General features: G+C 39.8%; 2 protein-coding genes across 2 annotated transcripts; one reads left to right on the forward strand and one right to left on the reverse strand.

The window, feature by feature from the left end:
• Positions 1–203: 203 nt before the first annotated feature.
• LOC148430204 (meiotic recombination protein SPO11-like) lies at positions 204–7,118 on the reverse strand. The gene is made up of 13 exons (XM_088425685.1): positions 6,588–7,118; positions 6,182–6,292; positions 5,471–5,559; positions 5,224–5,290; positions 5,033–5,141; positions 4,140–4,226; positions 4,035–4,071; positions 3,810–3,919; positions 3,598–3,718; positions 3,307–3,344; positions 1,831–1,907; positions 1,051–1,162; positions 204–753 (listed from the first exon to the last, which is right to left on the reverse strand). The coding sequence occupies exons 1-13, from the start codon at positions 6,623–6,625 to the stop codon at positions 634–636; spliced, it is 1,116 nt and encodes a 371-aa protein (XP_088281811.1). The 5' UTR covers positions 6,626–7,118; the 3' UTR covers positions 204–633.
• Positions 7,119–10,088: 2,970 nt separating this feature from the next.
• On the forward strand, positions 10,089–23,799 carry rpl35 (ribosomal protein L35). Its single transcript, XM_088426857.1, has 6 exons — positions 10,089–10,116; positions 10,733–10,891; positions 16,402–16,494; positions 17,033–17,169; positions 21,536–21,617; positions 23,609–23,799. The coding sequence occupies exons 2-6, from the start codon at positions 10,742–10,744 to the stop codon at positions 23,756–23,758; spliced, it is 612 nt and encodes a 203-aa protein (XP_088282983.1). The 5' UTR covers positions 10,089–10,116; positions 10,733–10,741; the 3' UTR covers positions 23,759–23,799.
• The last annotated feature ends 1,199 nt before the right edge of the window (positions 23,800–24,998 follow it).

Consider the following 24,998-nt stretch of genomic DNA (forward strand, 5'->3'; position numbering starts at 1 on the left):
AAAATCCAACAAACCATGACATTTTCGTTATGTGACAACTTCTCGCTACAGAGCAAACATTCGGGTAGTACTTCCGCATTGACAATGAATGCAAACGATTCGGTCAAGAAATGTTGAATCCTCTGTTTTCCTCACCTATTTTACTTTTTCCCTTTGGGATGCATGGCCCATCACAGCCGCCGGTTTGTTTGCAAATGCGTAAGTCATCAAACAAGGATTTTATTAATTCAATGCTTTTAACACAATTGTAAACCACAAAAGAAATCACACACTTTCAACATAAATATAAGAAAATATGATCAGAAGATTCTGATAAGTTTTATAGCATTTACAAATATCTGAACCTCGGACAATGAACCTATTTACTTGTTTGATGGGCTTCTGTGTGTTCTCTTCGCAGCTTTTTGACCCCCTAATATTCTTTTAATTCAATCTTCACATACAGAATATGACCGCACCAACTAGTGCTCCCAATATAATAATGATGGTGTGTATTTGTCTCGAGTAATTTGTAAACGTAAGCAAAATGATCAAGGTAGTAGGTGTCAGTAGAGGTCAAACTGGTCGGTTGCTGGGATTTTTAAACAATGTATCATCATTCCGCCTTCGTCCCGCTGGGGGGCACTATTGCAATCACAAACAGCTCCCGAAGCGCAGTTTGTTGGGCAGGTAGGTACCGGTGAGGAAATCTTGACCGATGGCTGCCAGCGACTGTATTTCAGCTTTCAATCCCTTCTTCTGCATCAACGTTATCTACAACGAGAGCAATTAGGCTTCGAGTCAAAATCCTCTGCCATGCATGACATGACGTGTAACATGTCAAAGAAGTAACTTAGAAATCACTGTAGGAACACAATTATTAATGACAAAACACACATGCTTGTGTACGCTATCCTTAGTTTAGTATTAAAAAAAAAAAAGTAAAAGTTGAAAGTGGAATTTCTACAAGGGCATGAATTTTTCAAGGATAAGAGTTTTTTATTTTATCCACCGGTTGCCCGACCCTGATAGCATATGCATTTGACAGATCACTGGTTTATCTATTTTCACCTCTTTCAGCCACTCTGGTTTGGCTGCAACATAGGGCCTTTTGAGGAGGCTGTTAAGTTTGTTTTCATCGGTCTTGGTGAGGGGAAGCAGAGCATACCCGGGAACCTGTAACCTCAAGAATGAAATGAGCATTTTACCCTACTAATTTCTTTCAAGGGTTATAAGAAATATATGTGACATGTCATACTAGGCTACTTCAACGAAACTTCAAAATTGACAGCGCTATTTTGTCAAATGAGTATTCGTTGAAGTGTTTTTCTTCTTCTTCTTTTTTTTAACCATTACCTCTAGGTGGGAAAAATAATAATCATGATTTGTGGTTATTTTTTTGATAATTGTCCAATTCTTCTGACCGCAGTTACTGATTCACATGCCTGAAGACATTGAAGAACTACAATTGTTAGAAAGCACTGCATCAATAAAAAATACATTTAAATTGACGCTGTGTAAGATTTAGACCATTTTCATTAATAAGGAATACAATAAATGATTGTAAATTTCAATTTTAAATTATATTACGGGGGGGGGGGGGGGGGGGGGGGGGCACTTCTCCAGGTGGCCATGTTTGTTATAGCAACGGACAATGGTAAATGCAGCTCCTCCTGTTCTTCATACAGAAAAATGGTCTAAATCTCACACACTATCCCTTTAAAGTTCAACTTCGTTTAAATTTGAACTTCACCTTGTTGTCAAATCCTTCAAGATAAGACACCAAAAGCTAGGCTAGTCTAAACAAATAATAAGGAGGATATAACAGGAGGAACTGAGTAGATTTCAAACCTCTCGATGTCCGAGGGGAGGAGGCCTAACCACAAAACACCGGGAATGGTTAGGCTTTGGGCTTCAAAGGACATGGTCTATCCAAGAAAAAAAAAGGCACAGAAATAAATAAATAGATAGATAGATAGATAGATAGATAGATAGATAGATAGATAGATAGATAGATAGATAGATAGATAGATAGATAGATAGATAGATAGATAGATAGATAGATAGATAGATAGATAGATAGATAGATAGATAGATAGATAGATAGATAGATAGATAGATAGATAGATAGATAGATAGATAGATAGATAGATAGATAGATAGATAGATAGATAGATAGATAGATAGATAGATAGATAGATAGATAGATAGATAGATAGATAGATAGATAGATAGATAGATAGATAGATAGATAGATAGATAGATAGATAGATAGATAGATAGATAGATAGATAGATAGATAGATAGATAGATAGATAGATAGATAGATAGATAGATAGATAGATAGATAGATAGATAGATAGATAGATAGATAGATAGATAGATAGATAGATAGATAGATAGATAGATAGATAGATAGATAGATAGATAGATAGATAGATAGATAGATAGATAGATAGATAGATAGATAGATAGATAGATAGATAGATAGATAGATAGATAGATAGATAGATAGATAGATAGATAGATAGATAGATAGATAGATAGATAGATAGATAGATAGATAGATAGATAGATAGATAGATAGATAGATAGATAGATAGATAGATAGATAGATAGATAGATAGATAGATAGATAGATAGATAGATACTTTATTCATCCCCGTAGGGAAATTATATGTTTACATATAAGGCGTCAGGGCTCAGCCCACTGCCTGCATTCTGTGCTGCCCGGATGTCAAATGTGTGTTAAATTAGACAAGAGTACAAACATCATCAGCAACACGTTAATTTCATGACAGGTTAAATCTTTTGGGGTGGACTTTTAATTTATCAATTACATCATCACAAATCTCCACTTTCCAGGGCACATGTGCATACGGTGTAAAAACTAGCACATCTGTGGTGTTGTGCAGGTGCAAGTCTTTAGTGTGTTTGGAAAATTGGCAGACTCAAAGTTTCCAACAGTCAAATTAGAGCCGAACGTGCGACAATTTTTTCAAACGCACCCCAAGCCAATGTTGCAATGGAAAGCACCGGCGTTACTTATAAGGAGAAAAAGAAAGGGTATGATGTAAGCGAGTTATTGTCCGTCCACATGGAGATTGCTTCAAGGTGTCTTTCAGGTTAGAGCATGTCAACATGCTTTCCCTACCATGTGACAGTATGACATTTGTCCTGTCTCCCAGATCCCAAGACACTACATTCATAAGTTCTCAATGTTTTTTTGTTTTTTTAAACATATAACACAGTAAAATGTCTTTCAGTTGTCACTCTGAAATCACTCCATCTCCACAGTAAAGCAATTGAAGGCCATATGGCACTCACCACTGATCCATACTTGTAGATACACATGATCTCAATGCCTGGAAAAATCAGACACACAACATGCCAATCACCAACATACAACAGCAATTACACTACGAGACGTGCAACAGGGCCCAGAACCAAGTAAAACATTACATACGTGTCCTGCCATGCAACAGAAAGTAAGTTGAATGTCTGGATGGGATTAGGCCCGAAAAGACACCCTGAGGCAGCTAACAGGTGCTTTGGCCCTTGAGTGCGACCAAATAGTCCTGTGAGATGTAAAGTTGGGCTGAGCTCAAGCACAAGTACCATGCGGGTCAGCGTCCACAAGAGTGAAGACCGGGACGTGGAGCGCGTCCCAGAGCTTCCTCACCATCAACCTGCTGTCCACATCTGGAAAAAAAATAAAACACACACACAAATGCACACTCTTAAAAGGGACAGCTGTGCCTCAAGGCAACATTAAGATGAGAAGCTTTTAATCCACATAAAGGGGAAGATGAAAAGAAACCCTGACATACTGTGATCATGATACACGGAGAATGTTTTGCACAGAAGTCATTCAGTAGAAGTCTTTGAAACGTAGCATCCTTCTCAACTACCAGGATGAACTTGGCAGCTGATACAATATCTATGCAAATGCTAAGGCAAAGCAAAGACCTGCAGCCAATTAGCACCATCCCTACTCGCTCAAGTACAAATAGGAAAAGTAACAATCTTGGGGAAAAAAAAATACGAAAGGATAGTTTGGATTCCTGCGATGTTTGAAGAGACTGCAACAGCCTAAAAAAACAGAAGCATCAGAGGCAAAATTAGTGTCTCTCATGAAACATAGAGTGAGAAGGACTTACCGTGGAACTTGAATGGCAGTCAATTCGTGTACCATCTTCCTCCATGTAACAAAGATCACCTGAGATCAAACCTTTGGACGTGGCCAACTGTTCAAGTCAAAATAGAAAGTTTGTAAGCTCATGCTGGTGGCATGACTATTTATTTCATCAAATATTCAGTAAAAATCACATTATCGGACCTGATTTCCTATGATGGGCAAAGCACACAGATTGTTTACATGAGTAAAAGAAAAGACACTCATGTAAAACTGACTTGAGCAAAAGTGCTGATCAAAATATCTACTCAAGTAAAAGTACTGGCCCTGAAATGTACTTTAAAGTACAGTGTAAAAAGGTTTTTTTTGTTTTTTGTTTTTGATGACAACAAAAGATGACAACAAAGATGACAACTCCAATTGGTTCCCTCTATGCCATGAAGATAAATATTGTCAGTGATGTTCAACAAGGGGGGGCCCGGTGGAAGAGTGGTTAGTACGTCCTCCTCACAGTCCCGAGTTCAAGTCAAGCTGGCTCCCGCCTTCCCCTGTGGAGTTTGCATGATCTCCCCGAGCCCGCATGGGTTACCTCCGGGCACTCCAGCTTCCTCCCACATTTCAAAAACATGCATGGCAAGTGTATAGGACAGTCTGAATTAGTAGTGTCAAAATCGTTTTAGCTTGCGGGCCGCATGAAGGAATTTCTATTCCCAAGTGGGCGGAGAAAATAAAACCATGGGATATGGATATTCATATAACTTTAAAACAGGAACTTCAGATTTATTTATTTTGTGATACTGTCCAAAAATGTACAAACACAACATCACGATCACTCATAAAAAAAAAATAACTACTATTAATCATAAAACATTTCAAGTTGTTCATTATCCGTATGTTTTTCTTTAAGTATACACTCACCACATGTAGAGCTCTGCGATGAACCTTTAGCATGCAGGACACATCATCCACAATTCCATCGACTACTTTTTGGGACGCAAACAGCTGTGGATGGTTGTAATAGATATCTCTGCCGAGGAAAATATAGATGAATTAGATGCCAATTTGAGGATTTGGAGTAGAGATAAAGAAATGAACGCTGAAATTATTACCTTTTTGTGGCATATGAGTGGCTCCGCACAAGTATGTACATTACAGAGAGAATTTTAATGATCTGGGCTTCAAACAGATTTTGGAATATATATTAAAACACATCTTGAAAAGGACTGGTCTGAAATTTTTTATAGACAGGCCGTAAAAAGAAAAAATAAACTTTTAGCTCCCCCTCCCCAGACAAAAAAAAGAATGTCAGTTGTGAAAAGGGTATTTTAAGTAATGGTGGATAAATGATCATCTTACAAAATGTTGTGGCAGTTTTTGGGCAGTCACTTCTGATTGTCCTGACAGCTGTTGCTGAACTCATCTGAAGCCCAATGTCACTGTCAAAACTTAAAGAGGGACTCAATTGAACTTCACAAGAACTAATGAATGGCATAAGCGTTTAAAAACTCATTGGGTACAGAACAATAAAGTATCTTACATCTTACAGTGTAAATTACCGACTTTCACCTTTACAGCTTTGAAAAGCTGCTCTACCACATGTAAGCTATCAAAAATTCCCCACAGCCAGAGGGCTACCTGTGAGAAGCCCCCCCCCCCCTCCCCCCCGCAAATACACACACACACAATGAGCTTTGCTGAACATCTTAAGTCACATTAGGCCCTGCGTCTTTTAATCACTCAGTCATCTTAGGGTAGCAGGAAGTTATTTCAGCTTCAATCTCTGTGGTCCAAAGTACATTTTTTCACTGCTAACACCTGGCTACCCCGTTTGGGAATTTTTGTGCAAATTCTAACGGAACACCCCAGTCCCCCTCAAAATAAATTCAACAAGCTGGTCATCTTGTGTGGCCCAACTGCCTACAACAGGCCATGTAGGTAGATGTTGATTTTTTCCATACAGCGTAATTGTTTTAGCTTTCCAACGTCAGCCTTCTTTGTTTTACACAGTTTATGACTGATTCAAGGAACAAGATAATGAAAAATGTAAATCTGTTGTAAAGAATTTACCTGACATTGTTCCAACTGGATCTGTCTGGCAGCACAAGTGCTGGTGCCTCGTCCATCGACAGACAAGTTATTATTTCCAGGATTACATTTTCAATGCGGTGCAAAACCTGCCTGTATGTCCAAGTACATTTGATTATGGATGCAATCAGTCAAATTCAGCAACAGATCCGACGTTAATATTGTAATTGCGTAAAATTATTTAAGGTGATTAATGCTAATGTGCAAGCACGTACTTTAGGTACTTTCAGTCTAATTAAGCAGCAAGCATACTCGTGTATATCCGTATGGTTAAACTTATCAAATTACACAAAAGACTTGGTCTAATAACGCAACCCACGTGGGCTGCACGTGTTAGCATACAGTACTGTTAAAAACGCTAACATTATGCATAAGCAAATTCTCTTACATATGATTTTCTTCATCTCCACGTTGGCAGTCGGTCATGGCTTTGCATCGCACAACTGGTGCACCCGCAAATAATCAACTTGAGTGATGAAATCTGCCTGAAAGTCGTCCGATTTACGGTTTGGAGCAGGGAACTTCGAGAGGCGAGGACTTAATGCTGCCTCTCAAGTATGCCTGCTCCAGGCTGTTATAATATGTGGTTTCCGTTTGTTTGAGATATATATTTATGTGCTTTTGGTTGCGTTTTTTTTTTTCGACGATTCAGTCCAACTATAATATATGTTCATGCACATGCTAGTCTCAGTGTAAGTCTCTCGCTCTCGTTAACCGTAATAACTAAGTAGACTAATATACGGTGGCCCTGAAGTGCAAATGAAAAAAAAAATACCGAAGCAAATTTAAAAAAAAAGGAAAACACATTTACAAAATACGAAACAAAACGAAGAAAGATAAACGCATTTCAAAAACAAAACGTAGAATAATAATTCATCAACAAGTATCAACAAGGACCGCCCAGGTAGGTTTGGACACCAAGAATTGGGAAGCAAGTGGACCCGGAAATAGAATTTTGGTTCTCTCATGGGCATTTAGGGCCAGTACCAATACGATTATCTGTAGTCAAAGAGGCGGATAAACAATATCTAAAATGCCAAAATTCATTTAAAGGATTCAATGAACATTTATGGCTGTTAAAAGGGTTTTTTTTTCTCCCTCTTTTTTTTTTAATATTACAATATATTAATAATACTGATAATAATAATAATAATAATACTGTAATAATATTACAGTAATATTATTATTACTCCTCTCTGGAGCTATTCTGTGCTTGCCCCTTTCTAGTCGACCCCAAACCAGCTTTCTACCATCTGTGTTCCTAGTGCTGGAGGCCAGTAGAGAGTCAAAGATTCACAAAACTGTTCAGAAAAAAAAAAAAAAAAAGTTTTCAGCTGTGTATGGTAGCCTATAGTACTGTAGACGGATTAGTTCTCCTTGCTTTCATTTCAAATGCAGCTTTGTCTTTAATTAAAGATTTCCCCCCAAAAGAAAAACGACACTAGCTCAGCGCATATATTTGTAAACATTTGCTTGTTTTAACTGCTGCATTATCGTATTATCTTAAGATTTCAAAAATAAAGCTTTCATGATCATCTCATGATAGCTATTGATTAAAAACAGATAAAAGGTTCATGAAATTAAATGACATTTTCATATAAATGTACCCAAAAAGAACTCTGGTTGATCCCTTGTTTCCCCCCCTCCTTTTTTAAGAATTGGTATAGAGAATCCTTTGGAAATGGAATCCCATGGAAGAACACCAACCGTAATCGTCCAAATTTGACCGATGCCCAACCCCACGCAGATATCAAACTCTGGTTTCCTGCATGTTTTAGATGACTTGCTCACCAACACACCTGATTCAAATGATCAGAGTTGTTATGCTCCTACAGAGATTGCTGATAAGGTGATCATCTGAGTCACGTGTTGGGCACAGAAACACAGGAAACATGCAGGAGCGGAGCAAGCGGGTCAATGAAAACTCTCACCTTGTAGAATTTCCTCAGGTATTACTTTTGGGTCTGGTTAATGACTGTTAGGACCCTGGAAACTGATTTGCGGACAACGCGGCTGCAAAAGAAAGTACAGTACTTAAGACTTAATGCTTCAGAGAATCGGCCTTTAATGAAATGGCCTGAAAGTCATACTGATCATAATATTAATTGAACCATTTGATCTTTACAATAACAGAGACTGCAAATGTGTAAAAATCGTAAACGGGGTATTTCTGATTGTTTAAATGCGAAATGATAAATATTTCCTGTAAGGGGTCAGAAAGCATCACGTTCTTCTATTCAAATTTTGCATTTATGTATTCTTTTTTCGTCGAAATGGAACATAAAAAACAGCTGTCCCAACGGAAGCTATAAAATATCCAGAATTTTGACAATCGTGCAACAATAATATTGCTGACATTTTCTTTTGACCTCAAGCTCTTCATCATGGCTGACATGAATACATATATATGTGCTCAATTGCTAATGTAACCAACGTTGTCATTTGTGTGTAGATATGTATTGTGAGACAAAATTGCTTTTCATAAGTACTTTCTACGCCGGAACGTGGCTCTACAGAACGCCTACTGCACACCGACGCACTTGTTTTTGGTCTTTCCCCAATACATATCACTGTAGCAAACCACGGAATGCACTTGTTCATACGATAGTTTGTCACCACCAAGGGAAGGAGCCGCATTGCACAGCTTGTTTGATGCGGCTAAGTACTTGGGTATCCTCACAATTTAATACGCAACTCAATGGTCATCATGGCGATTATCTCAAAATGACAATACAGTGTCACAAACCCAATCCCTGATCTTTTCTGCTAACTATTCAAGAAGAGAAAAGTTAGAAAACAAAACATTTGCACAATCCCTGAAATAAAATACGACTAGTATTTTATTCACAGCGACTACATCAGTGTCATTTTTGTAAACAAACCCAAATGTCTGCAGCTCTCTGAAAGACTTCTGCCATGTCGGCATCGGTGTGTGGGTTTCATGAACTCCACAAATATGAAGCACGTATGATTTGCGCTCCCGTCTATTTATTTATTTATTTATTTATTTATTTATTTATTTATTTATTTATTTATTTGTTTGTTTGTTTGTTTGTTTGTTTGTTTTCATTTAAACGGCAGGAAAGCACTTCCCATCATCGGTGAAGTTCATCACGAACTTTCATTTGGCCTCGTGGACTCTGGCCTCTGTTGCGCCTAGATGACGACGCGGCCCCGGCTGCCGGCGGACTGAACGGCCGGAGCGGAGGGGGAGGCCTGCACGTTGGCCTGCTGTTGGCTGGCGTCCGCTACCTCGGGAATGGGATAGACGAGCTGAGAACCCGGACTAGCATTCATCGTGAGAGTGTTGTGTTTTTCACGTTCATTGGGGAACTGGCTGTCGGGGGATGCACCGGACTCGGCGACTGAGCTGGAGGCGCACGCTGTATGTCGAGGAGACCGTACATAGCAAGCATGAGATCAAGCAGCCGGACGCTGTGTTCATAACAGCGGGGGACTTCAACCACTGCGACCTGAGGACTGTTTTTCCTAATAATGAATTATTTACTCGATTATGGAATGTAGTCTGCTTGGGAAGTGAATAGAGTAAGAATTTCACGGTGTAGTATATAGTACTCTACGTGTGACAATAAATCTCTTTGATCTCATCTCTTTGTATCGTTACTTTTACTCCCTACGTTTAAAACACAAATGATCATACTTTCTACCTTGCTACATTTAACAAAAATAAAAAAGGGCTCGTTACTTTTTTTTGACCGTGTTGGAACTGTACTTTGTTTCATTTAAATAGTTTCTGTTTTACATTGACAAGATGAATAGTTATATGCAGTCCTTACATTGTCCTTTAGCGTCATCTTGTGGTCATTTCCGTTACATGCCTGAGAGGCGCTGCATCTGGTCGCGAGTAAGTTACGAGATGGATAGTGCAGTTCATTGTCTGTTTTTGGCAAAGTCGGGTAACTACATGTTTGTAAATACATGTCAACAAGTTTGTGTTACGTTTGTGTGTCAGAACAGTGATAGCGTGCGTAGGTTCAAGTTCGGTTTGGATTCGGTTCCTCTACACAGTTTTAACAGTGGCTAGTGTTAGGTTTTTCAGTACTATGTGTGTGTATGTAGAGAGCGAACTTCTTTAGTGTTGCTAATCGAACGAGTGTAGTGAATACAGTATGTCTCTTTAAGTACTGTATGTCTATAGTGTGTAATGTTGGAGTTGGCACATTCTCTCCGGGCACTCCGGCTTTCTCCCACAATCCAAAAACTTGCATGGCAGTTGTATTGGACACTCTCTCAATCAGGGGTGACCAACCTTTTTGAAACTGAGAGCTACTTCTTTGGTACTGAGTAATGCGAACGGCTACCAGTTTATGTGAAGACACTGATCATGTTCATGATTTTTCACAATAATTAGGGAACATCCGTAGTAAATATGTAACGCAAGTGTAATATGTAATGTAAATGTGATGCGGGTATAATAGTTATAAAATTCATAGAAAATCACCATAGCACTTGTCAGATATTTGCAGAACAGGTCTGCGATTGAGGTTGTGACATGTTGTTTGTCACATCCAGAAGGATCCCATGTGGGCCATGGGAAGTGATGGCCGCATCAGGACCGCCCGGGCTGTCTCCAGCCCTTTCCCAAGAACCAGCTCAGCCAGGGCGTCGAACATCACAGAGGACGGATCACCCCTATCTAGCTCCACGGCAACCGCTATCCTTTCCTGCAGGGTAAGCGCCTGCTTGCAACACTTACTTACAGTTAGCACACACGCACCTACTGGAGGACCCATTTGAGAGAAGAAAAAAAAACAAGGAAAGAGTGCTGCAGAGGTTCTTTTGGCCTGGAGTGCACAAAGAAGTAGAACATTTCTGCCGCAGTTGCCCTGGCTGCTAATTTCATGTGCCGACACCATCCTACAAGAACCCGCTTATACCCCTTCCAATTATAGCCTCTAATTTTGAGAGGGTAGGAATGGATATAGTTGGGCCTTTGCCCAAGAGTGCTCAAAGACATCAATACTGTATATATTAGTCATTATAGAATATGCCACGCGATATTCAAAGACATCAATACTGTATATATCAGTCATTATAGAATATGTCACGCGATACCCGGAGGCAGTACCTCGAAGAAAAACAAATGCAGCACAGATAGCTAAAGAGCTCTTTCTCTTCAGTACCCCGGGTGGGGATCTCAAAGGAGATTCTTACAGACCAAGGCACTCCTTTTATGTGGCGATTTACTAGGGCAGGGGTGGGCAACTCCGGCCCGGTGTCCTGCATGTTTTCTAGTTTTCTCTCCCTAACACACCTGATTTAAACCATTAGCTCATCAACAAGCTCTGCTGGAGCATGAAAATAATAATAATAATAATAATACTAATAACACGCACAGGACACCGGCCTCGGAGGCCTGGAATTGCCCACCCCTGTAATTTAACTCTTTAAGCAATGCTGAGAAAGGCCATCAACAAGGATGGGCGAAATTGGGACCAACTACTTCCGTATCTGCTGTTTGTGGTAAGAGAATTCCCTCAGGCCTCCACCGGGTTTTTGCCCTTTGATCTGCTATATTCCCACAAACTTAAAGGCCTCCTCAACATTGCAAAAGAGCCCTGAGAGGAGCAGCCCTGTCCGCATCGTACCATGATCGAAAACGTGGAGGCCGTGAGAGAGGATCGCCGTGGTGATGCCCATTGTGAAGGACCATATGAGGAAAGCTCAGCAAGAACAGTGTTGTACGTACAATAGAACAGCACAACCTAGACAGTTCAATCCTGGTGATAGAGTCCTAGTGCAAATTTTTGGCTACCTGGCAAGGACCATTCGAGGTTATTGAGTGGGGGATGTCAATTACAGGGTGAGGCAACCCGGGAAGAGGAAAGGTGAGCAGATATACCATGTCAACTTATTAAAGAAATGGCATGAGCAAGAGGCGTTGTTGGCTTGTCTTCCACCCAGAATTACAGACGCCCCTGCCTGGGACCAGGTGCCGTTCGGCCCAGACCTGGACCACCATCAACTCCAGCAGGCTAGTGGATGGGAACCAAGATGTCTTCTCCTCCACCCCAGGTTGTACCCACCACATCAAACACGTGATTCGAACCCAGCCAGGCAAGATAGTAAACCAGAGGTCCTACTGAATCCCAGAGGCCCGAAAACAAACAGTTGACTAAGAGGTAAGAAAAATGCTAGATTTAGGAGTGACCGAACCCTCCAAAAGTGCGTGGTCGAGCCCCATTGTGCTTACGGACAAGCCCGACAACACAGTTCGCTTTCGTAATGACTTTCGAAAGGTGAATGAAGTCTCAGAATTTGACGCCTACCCAATGCCGAGGGTTGACAAGCTAATCGAGAGGTTGGGAAATGCTCGCTTTATAACCACTTTGGACCTCACCAAAGGATATTAGCAGGTCCCCCTGTTGGCTGAATCTAAAGAAAAGACTGCCTTTACTCCCCCAGGAGGCTTGTGGCAGTATCGCATGATGCCTTTCGGGCTGTTTGCTGCTCCCACTGCTATCCAGCGCCTGATGGCCTATGCCGCAGCCTACATCAATGACGTGGTTATCCTGAGCGCAAACTTGGAAAGTCACCTTCCCAGTCCAGAAGGTACTGTCCCTAGGACAGGCGGGCCTAACCGCCAACCCCACGAAATGTAAACTGGCCTTCAGTGAAACCGACTATCTGGGGTACACTATTGAGCAGGGCCTTGTGAAACCCCAAGAGGCAAAACTAGCGGCTTTTCAGAGCTGGCCAAGGCCGGTGATCAAGAAACAAGTGAGATCGTTCCTGGGTCTTGCTAACTACTATCGACGTTTCATCCCTGAATTTGCTGCGATAGCTGCCCCTCTCACAGATCTGACCACCAAGAGACAAGGCCGGGTTGTCAAGTGGAGTGCAATGGCTGAAGGAGCTTTTAACAGGCTAAAACATGCTCTGTGCTCATCGCCGGTGCTAACTGACCCCGACTTCAGCAAAGAGTTTGTGGTGCACACAGATGCCTCTGAGGTAGAACCGGGGGCCGTCCTTCTTTAGGTCCAAGGAGGTGAGCAACGTCCCATCCTATACCCAAGTCGGACGTTGCTGCCTATAGGGAGAAAAATTATGCCAACATAGAAAAGGAATGCCTGGCCATTAAATCGGCTCTAGAGTCCCTGAAATACTACCTGCTCGGGAGGAGATTCACCCTGGTAACCGATCACTCTCCCCTACAATGGATGGCAAGGAACAGGGAAAGGAACGCCTAATAACCAGGTGGTTCTTGTGTCGGCAACCTTTTAACTTTTCTGTTGTGCATAGAACCGGAGCCAAACATGGAAATGCAGATGCCTTGTCCTGCCATGATGCCTTTAAGGCCACTGTCTGCCTGCCAAGGACTTCAGGCTAAGGGGGGATATGTGGCATCACGAGGGGACGTGTAGAGGAGGGCCGCTACTTTCCCTTCTATAACAAACGCCGCACCCCAAAATGGCCGACATGCCGAGGACTCCATTGCCCAGCATGCATCTCAGCCTCAACAGGTGCAGCTACTTAAGTAATGGGATAAAAGCAGGCCTGGCTGATTGGGGGTGAGAGAAGACTGGCCAGGAGAGAAAGAGACTCTCGAGACAGGAAAGAAAGAGCTACTGAAGCCAAAACCAGAAAGAAGTGAGACCCCATCTGCCCACTTGAAAAGATTAGAGAGGCCTGAAATTGTCAACATGGGTAAACTTCAACCATATGAGACAGAATGTGGGGGAAAAAAAAGAAAATCACTTTATTTGATTTTTAAAAAAATTATTTGCAAATTATGGTAGAAAATAAGTATTTGGTCACCTACAAACAAGCAAGATTTATGGCTGTCAAAGAGGTCTAACTTCTTCTAACGAGGTCTAACAGGGTCTAACGATGCTCCACTCGTTACCTGTATCAATGGCCCCTGTTAACTTATTATCAGTATAAAAGACACCTGTTCAGAACCTCAGTCAGTCACACTCCAAACTCCACTATGGCCAAGACCAAAGAGCTGTCAAAGGACACCAGAGATAAAATTGTAGACCTGTACCAGGTTGGGAAGACTGAATCTGCTATAGATATAACGCTTGGTGTAAAGAAATCAACTGTGGGAGCAATTATTAGAAAATGGAAGACATACAAGACCACTGATAATCCCTCTCGATCTGGGGTTCCATGCAAGATCTCACCCCGTGGCGTCAAATGCGCCGCCAGGGACTCCAATCCTGCACTGCCAGACGTGTCCCCCTGCTGAAGCCCGTACACATCCAGGCCCATCTGCGGCTCGCTAGAGAGCATTTGGATGATCCAGAAGAGGACTGGGAGAATTTGTCATGGTCAGATGAAACCAAAATAGAACTTTTTGGTAGAAACACAGGTTCTCGTGTTTGGAGGAGATAGAATACTGAATTGCATCCGAAAAACACCATACCCACTTTGAAGCATGGGGGTGGAAACATCATGCTTTGGGGCTGTTTTTCTGCAAAGGGACCATGACGACTGATCTGTGTAAAGGAAAGAATGAATGGGGCCATGTATCGAGAGATTTTGAGTGAAAATCTCCTTCCATCAGCAAGGGCATTGAAGATGAGACGTGGCTGGGTCTTTCAGCATGACAATGACCCAAACACACAGCCAGGGCAACAAATGAGTGGCTTCATAAGAAGCATTTCAAGATCCTGGAGTGGCCTAGCCAGTCTCCAGATCTCAACTCCATAGAAAATCTGTGGAGGGAGTTGAAAGTCTGTGTAGCCCAACGACAGCCCCAAAACATCACTGCTCTAGAGGAGATCTGCATGGAGGAACGGGCCAAAATACCAGCAACATTGTGTAAAAAGCTTATGAAGAGTTACAGAAAACATTTGGCCTTCATTATTGCCAACAAAGGGTACATAAAAAAGTATTGAGATTAAATTTTGATATTGACCAAATACTTATTTTCCACCATAATTTGCAAATAAATTCTTTAAAAATGGAACAATGTGATTTTCAGTTTTTATTTTCCACATTCTGTCTCTCATGGTTGAGGTTCACCCATGTTGATAATTTCAGGCCTCTCTCATCTTTTCAAGTGAGAGAACTTGCACTTGACTAAATACTTATTTGCCCCACTGGATATACACACCGTATTTTCCGCACTATAAGGCGCATATATATATATATATATATATATATATATATATATATATATATATATATATATATATATATATATATATATATATATATATTTTTTTTTTTTTTTTTTTTTTTTTTTTTTTTTGAGGACTTAAGAGTGTGTGGCCCCACACTCATGTTTGTCGTTTAAATTTCCCTGACTACCTGAAGTAGCTGGTCAAAAATATATAATGCATGCCGAGGGGAAAATCAAAAGAATTGTGGCGCAGCGTTCACAAGTGCATGGCTTGATCTTGATCTATTCTGCGCTCTGCGGCTCCTATTTAGTAGTTAAATAGGAATTACCAATAACACATTCTCTGTTTTATCTGATTTCTTTTTAATAACAAATATTTCTTAGTATAATATCCATACAATGCTTATATTGTATGAATAAAGTTTCTATTCTATTAACAAAGTTTGATGACTTTGCTGATCGCTTTTAATACATTCCCTCTTGTAAAGTACCATCTAGTGGCTGCATAACGCAACTCTATCTAGTCGATGCATCATGCAACCCCAGCCAGTACTTCAACTCTATGTGCGCCTTATAATCCGGTGCGCCTTATAGTGCAGAAAATACAGTATGTATATCTATATCTATCTATCTATCTATCTATCTATCTATCTATCTATCTATCTATCTATCTATCTATCTATCTATCCATCCATCCATCCATCCATCCATCCATATATATATATATATATATATATATATATATATATATATATATATATATATATATATATATATATATATATATATATATATATATATATATATATATATATATATATATATATATATATATATATATATATATATATATATATATACCAGGTCTGTGTGGATAAGTATGATTCTGAGTGGTTGAAATAAATGGTTTTGTTATGACACTTAAGGTACAGTGTGGTTGTTTGCATTTCAGTTAACATTTTATTTACCTCAAACGCAGTGAGTTTTTTTTTTAAGAAAAAAGGAACTACAATATGTTTTTTTTAACCATTCCCGGAAGGCTGTGTGCATTTCAGTGCACATTTTATGAACGTCGCACGGTGGCACTGTAATGTATGCGGCATTGGTGCAGGACCCCGAGAAGCGACGAAGAAGATCTCGGAAGCACATCTTTGTGAGCACGCGGTACGTCTGGCCTTTCCAGCACCGAAGCGATACGGACATGGTGAGTGTCTTTCGACTCGCTTGTAATTTTCATTTTTTCATGTATATGCCAGTTTTATTCTATAACAGCTTTTAAGTGTGATCGAGTAAGCAACCATGGTTGCGTCTGAATGCCGACCCCATGCTCGACAATGAGTAAAACATTTTGTTTAACGTGGACTTGCGCTACTTAGCTAAATTGCTAGGTCTTAACGTAATGGCGACGTTGTTAACATGAAAGCTAATTACGTCGCGCAGTAGGCGATTTGAAACTCGTGAACAGCCAATACTTTTATTAATGAATCGTGGGTGTGTAAGTGTTTTTCCGCATATAATGATGAAATAACCGCTGTGTTACAAGTCCTCTTGGTGCTGGGTCGTTTTGAGTGAAAATACCTCCTGGATTACTTGGTTCTCACGTCTGGCGTATTTGTTGTGCTGATGTATTGTTGTGCGTTTGCATTCGCAGCTACTTGCCAACAATACATCGATCTGAAATGTGGCTTTTCTGCATAGTTCCCAAGGGAACAACTTTGGTCATTTTGTGAAATTTTATCCAGGCTAAGATAAAAGCACGGGATTTGCGTGGTAAGAAGAAGGAGGAGCTGCTCAAGCAGCTGGATGATCTGAAAAATGAGCTGTCACAGCTTCGTGTGGCCAAAGTAACCGGCGGAGCTGCGTCTAAGCTGTCGAAGATGTGAGTACTGTGTAAATTCATAAGTGGGTGGAAAGCTTCGTGTGGTTCTGTTTTGAATGCATGTATATTATCGCTATTTTATCTTTAACCCTTTCACTACCATTGTTTTCCCATAAAGTAAAGTATATGGCATATATTAGTTGTTTATATACCTAGGATACTATTTTTAAATTATTATTTTTAAAATTACTTTTAAATAAAACTGTCGAAGAAAATTCATAAGTGGGTGGAAAGCTCCGTGTGGTTAGGCTTTGAATTCCTGCATGCTATCACTACAGTTTATCTTTAACCGTTTCACTACCATTTTTTTTCCAAAAATTAAAATATATGGCATATATTACCTGTCTGTATACCTAGGATACTTGGAAAATTAGTTAAAAAATAATACTCACTTCCATAGCTTAGGCTATAGGCTCTGGGATTATTTGTCCCATGGGTCTTTTCAAAGATTCAAAGAGATTTTAATGTCACATGCATAGTACTATACCATACAGTGTAATTCTTAGATCTGTTCACTTCCCATGCAGACTGCATTCCATAATGGGGTAAATAATAACTATTAGGAAAAACAGTCCTGAGGTTGCATAATAGTAATATATATGTAATAATAAATACAAACGTGCCATAGAAGTAAAAATGGTCACCAAACACCTAGCACACAATAATCAGTGTAATGTATTGCAACACACATATTGCACATACTATCAATATATTTCGGCAATACTAGATGGTTATTTGACAAGGCACGCTACCTTGTTGACAGTAGATCCAGCACTGCTTTGTTGTGTATAGAAAGTTGCGAGAAGACACTGGAATGTGTAGATACGTGTTTAATTAAATGCTTCGATGTCATTTCATCTTATTGCTACCATTCTTATACCCACTGCCATCTGTGACATCATTTGCATTGGTGAAAGTGAGAAAAAGATGACAAACCAACTGATATCTTGTTATAATGAAATATATTCCAAAAATAAGGTGTGTCAAAAATGATTGGCGGTATATTTGAAACTGTAACTCGTATTACAATATATCAGTATCTTTCCCTAGCAGTACTGGCTCTTTATTTTATTTATTTTTTTTTCACAGCAATGGAAATACACCCATGTACCAATTAGTGTGTCTTTTTTTTTTTTTGGCCTCCCTACATTGGTAATGGTGATCATCAGCCCATGCTTCATTGTGATCAACAATCACTTGGCTTACCCATGTTTGTAATTGTGTGGAGAACGGTTACTCACAAATAATCTGCGTGAGAGAACTACTTGTAAAATTAAATTCAAATGATTACGTACTTTAATCATTGAACTTGTTTGTAGGTTTATCTAAAATTATGTATTTACCTTGCTATATAACACACGTCATCAGTATTTTGTGGTTAGTTTTGCGTTATAGACGAAAATACAAATGCCTGGCACAGATGTTTCGTTGGGATTTCTACAAAAACACGTGCACATCAGCTAGGTGTTTTTATCCAGTAAGATTGCTCACACGTCCCTGTGAAGCTGCCTCGGGAAAATATTTTTTAAAAAGTTGAATACTGTATGTGTGTTTCTCACTCATTTTGATATAATCGGCGGGTGAAATTTTGGCTCTCAAGTGACCAAATCTGGTCAGTTTTCAAAATAAAAGCAGCCCCACCCCCCACCCCCCACACACACACACACACACACACTAGAGGTAAGATTGGGCCTAAAAAAAAAATTCAGTGGGCCCGAGGTATTAAATCACGACCCGGCCCGAGCCCGACCAATTAACTGGATTTGCAGGCCCGAGCCCGAAGCAAACCTGAAATTTTATATTTTATTTGTCAGGACTCACGAGGAGGTGATTTATGATAACAAATTAAAGCCTTTTGTAAGGAAATCTAAGGGTCAGGCCCCATGACGGAAGCCAAGCAGTAGTGAAGAGGACAGTTGTGAGTGTGAGGACCCCAGTTCCAGAGCCCGCGGGACATAAAAATCTCAGTGATGAATTTGAAGGATATCATTCAGATCATGACTGTCAGATCACGCACTCCCATGCCTCACTCTTGGGCAGAGCAGGATAAGTTAGGTCTCATGCAACATCTCAGAACAAACATCAGGACAAAGCCATCAATGAAAGTCCAGGAAAAGGTGTGGCATACAATGAAGCACATATGCACTACCATCTAATCAAGCCCAATTTGAGCTTTAGGAGGGAAACTGTAGATGATTGAGGTGGACCCCACTCGACCACATAGAACAGTGTATTGATAAAGATTTGAGGGAGTTCATCTCTGATTGCTTTAAGGTTGTGACTGGCTAGAAACAGAAGTATGGGCCTACTCAACACATTAACTTATGAAATGTATGTCTTTTGGTGCTTGTATTCTGATTTCTGGTGTCCTGTACCCTGCAGTCAAGATATGCTAGACTAGAACCCTGAGATTGTATGCTAACACACAACAGATTATTCAGACTAAGAAAATAATTCATAGTGGTCATTGATAATGACATTCCTGACAATTTGAAAGAATAATACATTTTTGAGGGTAAGGCCTTTTCTGAACTGACTTCTGAAAGGTTGAAACGCAGAGGCACAGCTATAATGTGTTTCTATTGATGAGCATATGATTGCATTCACGGGAGCTTGTCTAGGATGATATCTGCCACTCAAACCAAACCTAGTTGGCATAAAAAATGTTGGTTTTGCAAAAGCCCTATTGCTCACACGGACAGAGTTGATTCTTGTGGTTTGGTTTTTGCACTCAGGGTAAATACTGCTGTCTTCAGGCACCAAATATAGAGCTTTGCAAATCATTACTCAGCTGTAAATGTATTTAATTAATATATAAAATGAATGTCCACATATGTGGACATGCTTTTTCTCAGAAACTACATCATGTAAAATATATATATCATTGTCCATGTACTCATCAGGTCCCAAATAGCCAGAATAAATTAAAATTGCATGCTGTTTCGGAGTCATGGTCTTCAGAGGTTAAATAGAATAATGCAAATCAAATAAATGGGATAAGATATATGAAATTGTTATTCATATAGTTTTGTTTAAACAAAATTGAGGTGCCAGTCTTTTTGCTCTCGTATGAAAGCAAAGCACCACAATGACTACGTATGCAAGTTTCTTTAGCATTTTCAATGATCAATTTGAAGCTTTTCCATACCTCACTCTTCCTGGTGCGTGTTTGCCGTTTAAGTTTCCCTGTCTTTAGTTTATGCTTGACTTCTTGGTGCTCCATAATCAGGGATACCAGGTCAAAATAGATGTTAGCATAAATAGGGATTGGTTTTCTGAAGCTGTATTGTCATTGTGAGATTATCGTGATTGTTGTGTTGCGTATTGTATTGTGAGGGTACCCAAGTGTGCAGCAGACGCAAACAAGCCTTGCAATTCAGATCCTTCCCTTGGCGGTGACGACAAAGTTATCCTGTGAACAAATAGTGCTTTGATATCTAAGGTAATCACTCCAGTGAAATCTTTTGAGGAAAGACCAAAAATAAGCGTGTCGTTGTGTAGTAGACCTTCCATAGAGACATGTACCGGCGTAGAGAAAACTTATGAAAAGCACTTTCCTTTTGCAATTTTAAAGCCGTTGTTATGGTATTATTAAGTACTCGGCATCGGCAAGTACTTAAATGCCAGTACTCGTACTCTACTCGGTAGGCAAAAAATTGGTATCGGGACATCCCTAATTGTATAGCTTCCGTCAGTGCGGCTCTTTTCTATTTTTCATTTCATTGAAGAAAAAAGATTGTATAAATGCTAAATTTGAAGATGTCAGGGTTTTCTTTAAAAGTTGACTAAGACAAGCCCTGCTAAACATCAAAATAGTAACTCAGACCTTGACTTTTCTCCGCCGCCAAAGGGAAAATCTTGGCGCACATTCTCATGCGTTGCCAACAGCAATTTCGTCGCTCAAGCGTCCCCGCCTGCTTTTTATTCAATCAGAAAAGCATTGCACTTTACAAGACATGACAAAAGAGCCAGCCGGGCGCCACCAACAGCTGGGCCAAGGTCCCGGCTCACACTTTCCTGCGTCGACAGCTCTATCTAAGGACTGGGACGAGATGAACTAGGACTGCATAGAGGGATAGCAATGCACGCTATTCTAGACAAGAAATAGGCACATAATGATGACAACCTAATATACGATTACCTTGAAGAAAAGAATGATACTTTCTGGCCCATTACAGGGAATATTTATCATTTCACATTTAAATGATCAGAAGTACTCAATTTATGATTTTTACACATTTACTCAGCATTACTGTAAAGATCAAATGGTTCAATTAATATGACAATCAGTATGACTTTCAGGCCGTATCATTAAAGTCCAATTCTCTGAAGCATTATGTCTTAAGTACTGTACTTTCTTTTGCAGCCGCGTTGTCCGCAAATCAATCGCCAGGGTCCTGACAGTCATCAACCAGACCCAAAAGGAAAATCTTAGGAAATTCTACAAGGTGAGAGTTTTCATTAACCCGCTTGCTCCGCTTCTGCGTGTTTTCTATGTTTCTGTGACCCAGCACATGACTCGGATGATCAGTTTATCAGCAATCTGTAGGAGCGTGCTAACCATCCTGATCAGTTGAATGCGATGTGTTGGTGAGCGAAACATCAAAAACATGCAGAAAACCAGGGCGGGGTTTACCATTGGTCAAATTTGGACAGTTGCGGTTGGTGGTCCTCCATCGGATTTCGTTTCCAAATGATTCTTGATTCCAATTTTTTAATGAGGGGGAAAAAAGGGATCAAACAGAGTTCTTTTTGGATTTATGAAGATGTTAATTCATTTCATGAACCTTTTTACCTATTTTTAACCAATAGCTGTAATGAGATGACCATGAAAGCTTTATTTTTGAAATCTTAAGATAATACAATATTGCAGCAGTTAAAACAAGCAGCTATTCATTAATTACTGAATTAATTTAAAATGAAGGCAAGTAGATTTAATCAGTCTAGACTATATAGGCTACCATACAAGGCTCAAAAGTAGTTTTTATTTTTTGCTGAGCAGTTTTGTGAACCTGTGACTCGCTCCAGCACTAGGAACACAGATGGCGGAAAGCTGGCTAGGGGTCATGTAGGAAGGGGCAAGCACAGAATAGCTCCAGAGAGGGGTTTGTAATAATATTTAAAAAAAAAAAAAAAATCCTTGAAATGAATTTTAGGTTTTTAGTTATCCGCTATGTGCCCCCATGACTACATATAATTGGCATCGGTCCTAAATATTGGTGGACCTCGCAATCTTGAGTCGTCCTTGTTTCTTCTTCCTCGTGACCTGAGATCGAATTTTTGCACAGACTTTTTAAAATCTAAATGGCTACGGGAGAACCAAAATTCGAGTTCTGGGTCCACTTGATTCCGACTTTTTAGTGTCCAACCCTACCTGGGCGGTCCTTGTTGATACTTGTTGGTGAATTCACAAGTTCATACCAAATGTCTGAGGCTCGATAAATATTTTCATCCCACAAAGTTTTATTGTCTAAATGCACTATTCCATAGTTGTTTGCATTGTTTTCACCTGATTGAGTTGGCCGTGATGTTTTTTCAATTATTGTTTGTGTATGTTATATGTTATTAACACTGAGTTTTGTTGCCGTGATAATTGCCCTTATGCTATGAATAAAGTATTTAAGTACTATATTTTCAGCTGAGTCATCAAACTTTATTCATAGAATATAAACTTTATTAATACAAGCGTTCTCACAACTGACAAAATTAATAAACAGCTGTTTTATTTCAATACTGTCTGAACAATGGGGAAAAATACCTCTTAATTACATTAAAAGACTGTTTAGATAAATGCCCAAACGTATCAAAATTTAAAAGAATATAATTATGATTAAATATTAAACTTAAACATTTTACTCAAATTGCAGCCAAAAAACTTTAAAATATATTGTTTTGATTTAAAAATTGCTATTTGCGATCGGTGTGGCGTTGTTGCGTTTTAAAACACACAGTTTATGAAGTAAGCGCCCCTTGTTAGCTTTATTTTGGAGGTACAGTCAGGAAATCGCTGTGTGTTTTGACTTGTGTGCGGTGTAACCACAGTTTTCCGTGCCAACGGGTAGGAAAGGCAGAACCGTTATACTGTACAGGTTTCAACTGTAAAAATATCTTTAAAGTAAATGACAAAACAAAGATAATTTCATAATTTTGGGGTCTAATTCTCAGCACAAGATGCTGTTAGCTGCAACAAGCACTTGGTGCAAACAGCCAACTGATGTCCGCCATCTAGCTTGTGTGTTGTTTTTTTCTATTAGTTTATGTCATTAAAATAAGCGGTCAGTCAGAACCATGACTTGAGTGAACATTTTAACGCAGGCAAGGGCATTACAGGATTATATTTGATCTGTTCAACACCACTGATTGCGTACCATAACACATTTACTTTTTTTTTTTTTTTTTTACTCACTAATGTACTATGTTATATTTGATTGATTTTTAGGGCAAGAAGTACAAGCCCCTGGATCTGAGGCCCAAGAAAACCCGAGCACTGCGTCGACGCCTTAACAAACATGAAGAGAGTCTGCGTACAAAGAAACAGCAGAGGAAAGATCTCCTCTACTCAATGCGCAAGTTTGCTGTCAAAGCTTAAAGCCTTTTCTATCTAGTAAATAAAACATTTTCTAGATGGGCCTTTTGTCTTTGTTTTACTATTGTTTGCTAGTCACTTATGCTCCTATCAAGCATGAACCATCGTAACCTGCATTATTAGCGTACACAACTATTTGGTGCTTTTACATTGAATATTTTACCAGGAGTGCCAAAAAAAAGCGATTTTCATCGGAATCGCGATTCTCAATTACTCTGATTTAAATCAATGTAAAAGGTCATTAAATCGATATAACCCCTTAGGAACGTTAGGATTTGTTTTAAAACTGCTTGTACCAGTAATATTTTAAGAATAGTAACATTATTATTTAATCATTTAATTAGCCCTTTATCCCTGAATAGATTGTGTTTGCCTTTGGACATTCTATGTGTTTGTTAGTGTCTTTATGGAGTCAATAGAATGATTTGAATCCTATTTGATTACCGTGAATTTCAAACAAGTATAAACACAGAAGTTTCTGAGTTAACATAAAACACTAAAAGATTCATAATTAATGTTCTTCTCAACTTCAAGCTAAGACACCATTGTCAGGGTTGTCTTTAAAAAAAGAAGACTAAGAAGAGAAAACACTATTCTAGAATAGAGAAACCACGTGAGAGTGACCACATGAGGGATCTGACCTTTATGGGGTTCAGATCAGGTGAACAAAGAGACCATGTCAATAGTTTGTCTTGTTTTAGACCAGTGGTTCTTAACCTGGGTTCGATCGAATCCCAGGGGTTCGGTGGAGCCTCAGCCGCAGCGGTCCCCTCCTCAGTCTGGTCTGCAGGTAGTGGGCACAGTCATTGAAAGCGTCCTGCTCCGATGTTTCCTACCGGTCCTACTGAGCTAAGCTAACGATAGCGCAGCATTGCCATCACACTAATAGTTGTCAGCACGGTCTAGGCCACTGCGAGATTGCGACGGAGATTGAGCAAATGAAACTGGTAGGGTCCGGTGCCTCCAAAAAGGTTAAGAACTTCTTGCCTGCCACGCCGTGGAGCACCTGGATGCGTGCGATGGAGCATTGTCTCCTGTATGAAAATCATGTTTTTTCTTGAAGGATGCGGACTCCTTTCTGTACCACTGCTTGAAGTAGATGTCTTCCAGAAACTGACAGCAGTATTGGGAGTTGAGCTTGACTCCATCCTCAACCCGAAAAGGCCCCACGAGAGTATCTTTGATGATACAAGTCCATATCAGTATCCCATCTCCACCTTGCTGGCATCCGAGTCGGGCTGGA

The sequence above is a fragment of the Hippichthys cyanospilos genome, chromosome 1, assembly GCF_059441005.1.
Source record: "Hippichthys cyanospilos isolate Australia breed blue-spotted pipefish chromosome 1, RoL_Hcya_1.0, whole genome shotgun sequence".
NCBI classification, from domain to species: Eukaryota; Metazoa; Chordata; class Actinopteri; order Syngnathiformes; family Syngnathidae; genus Hippichthys; species Hippichthys cyanospilos.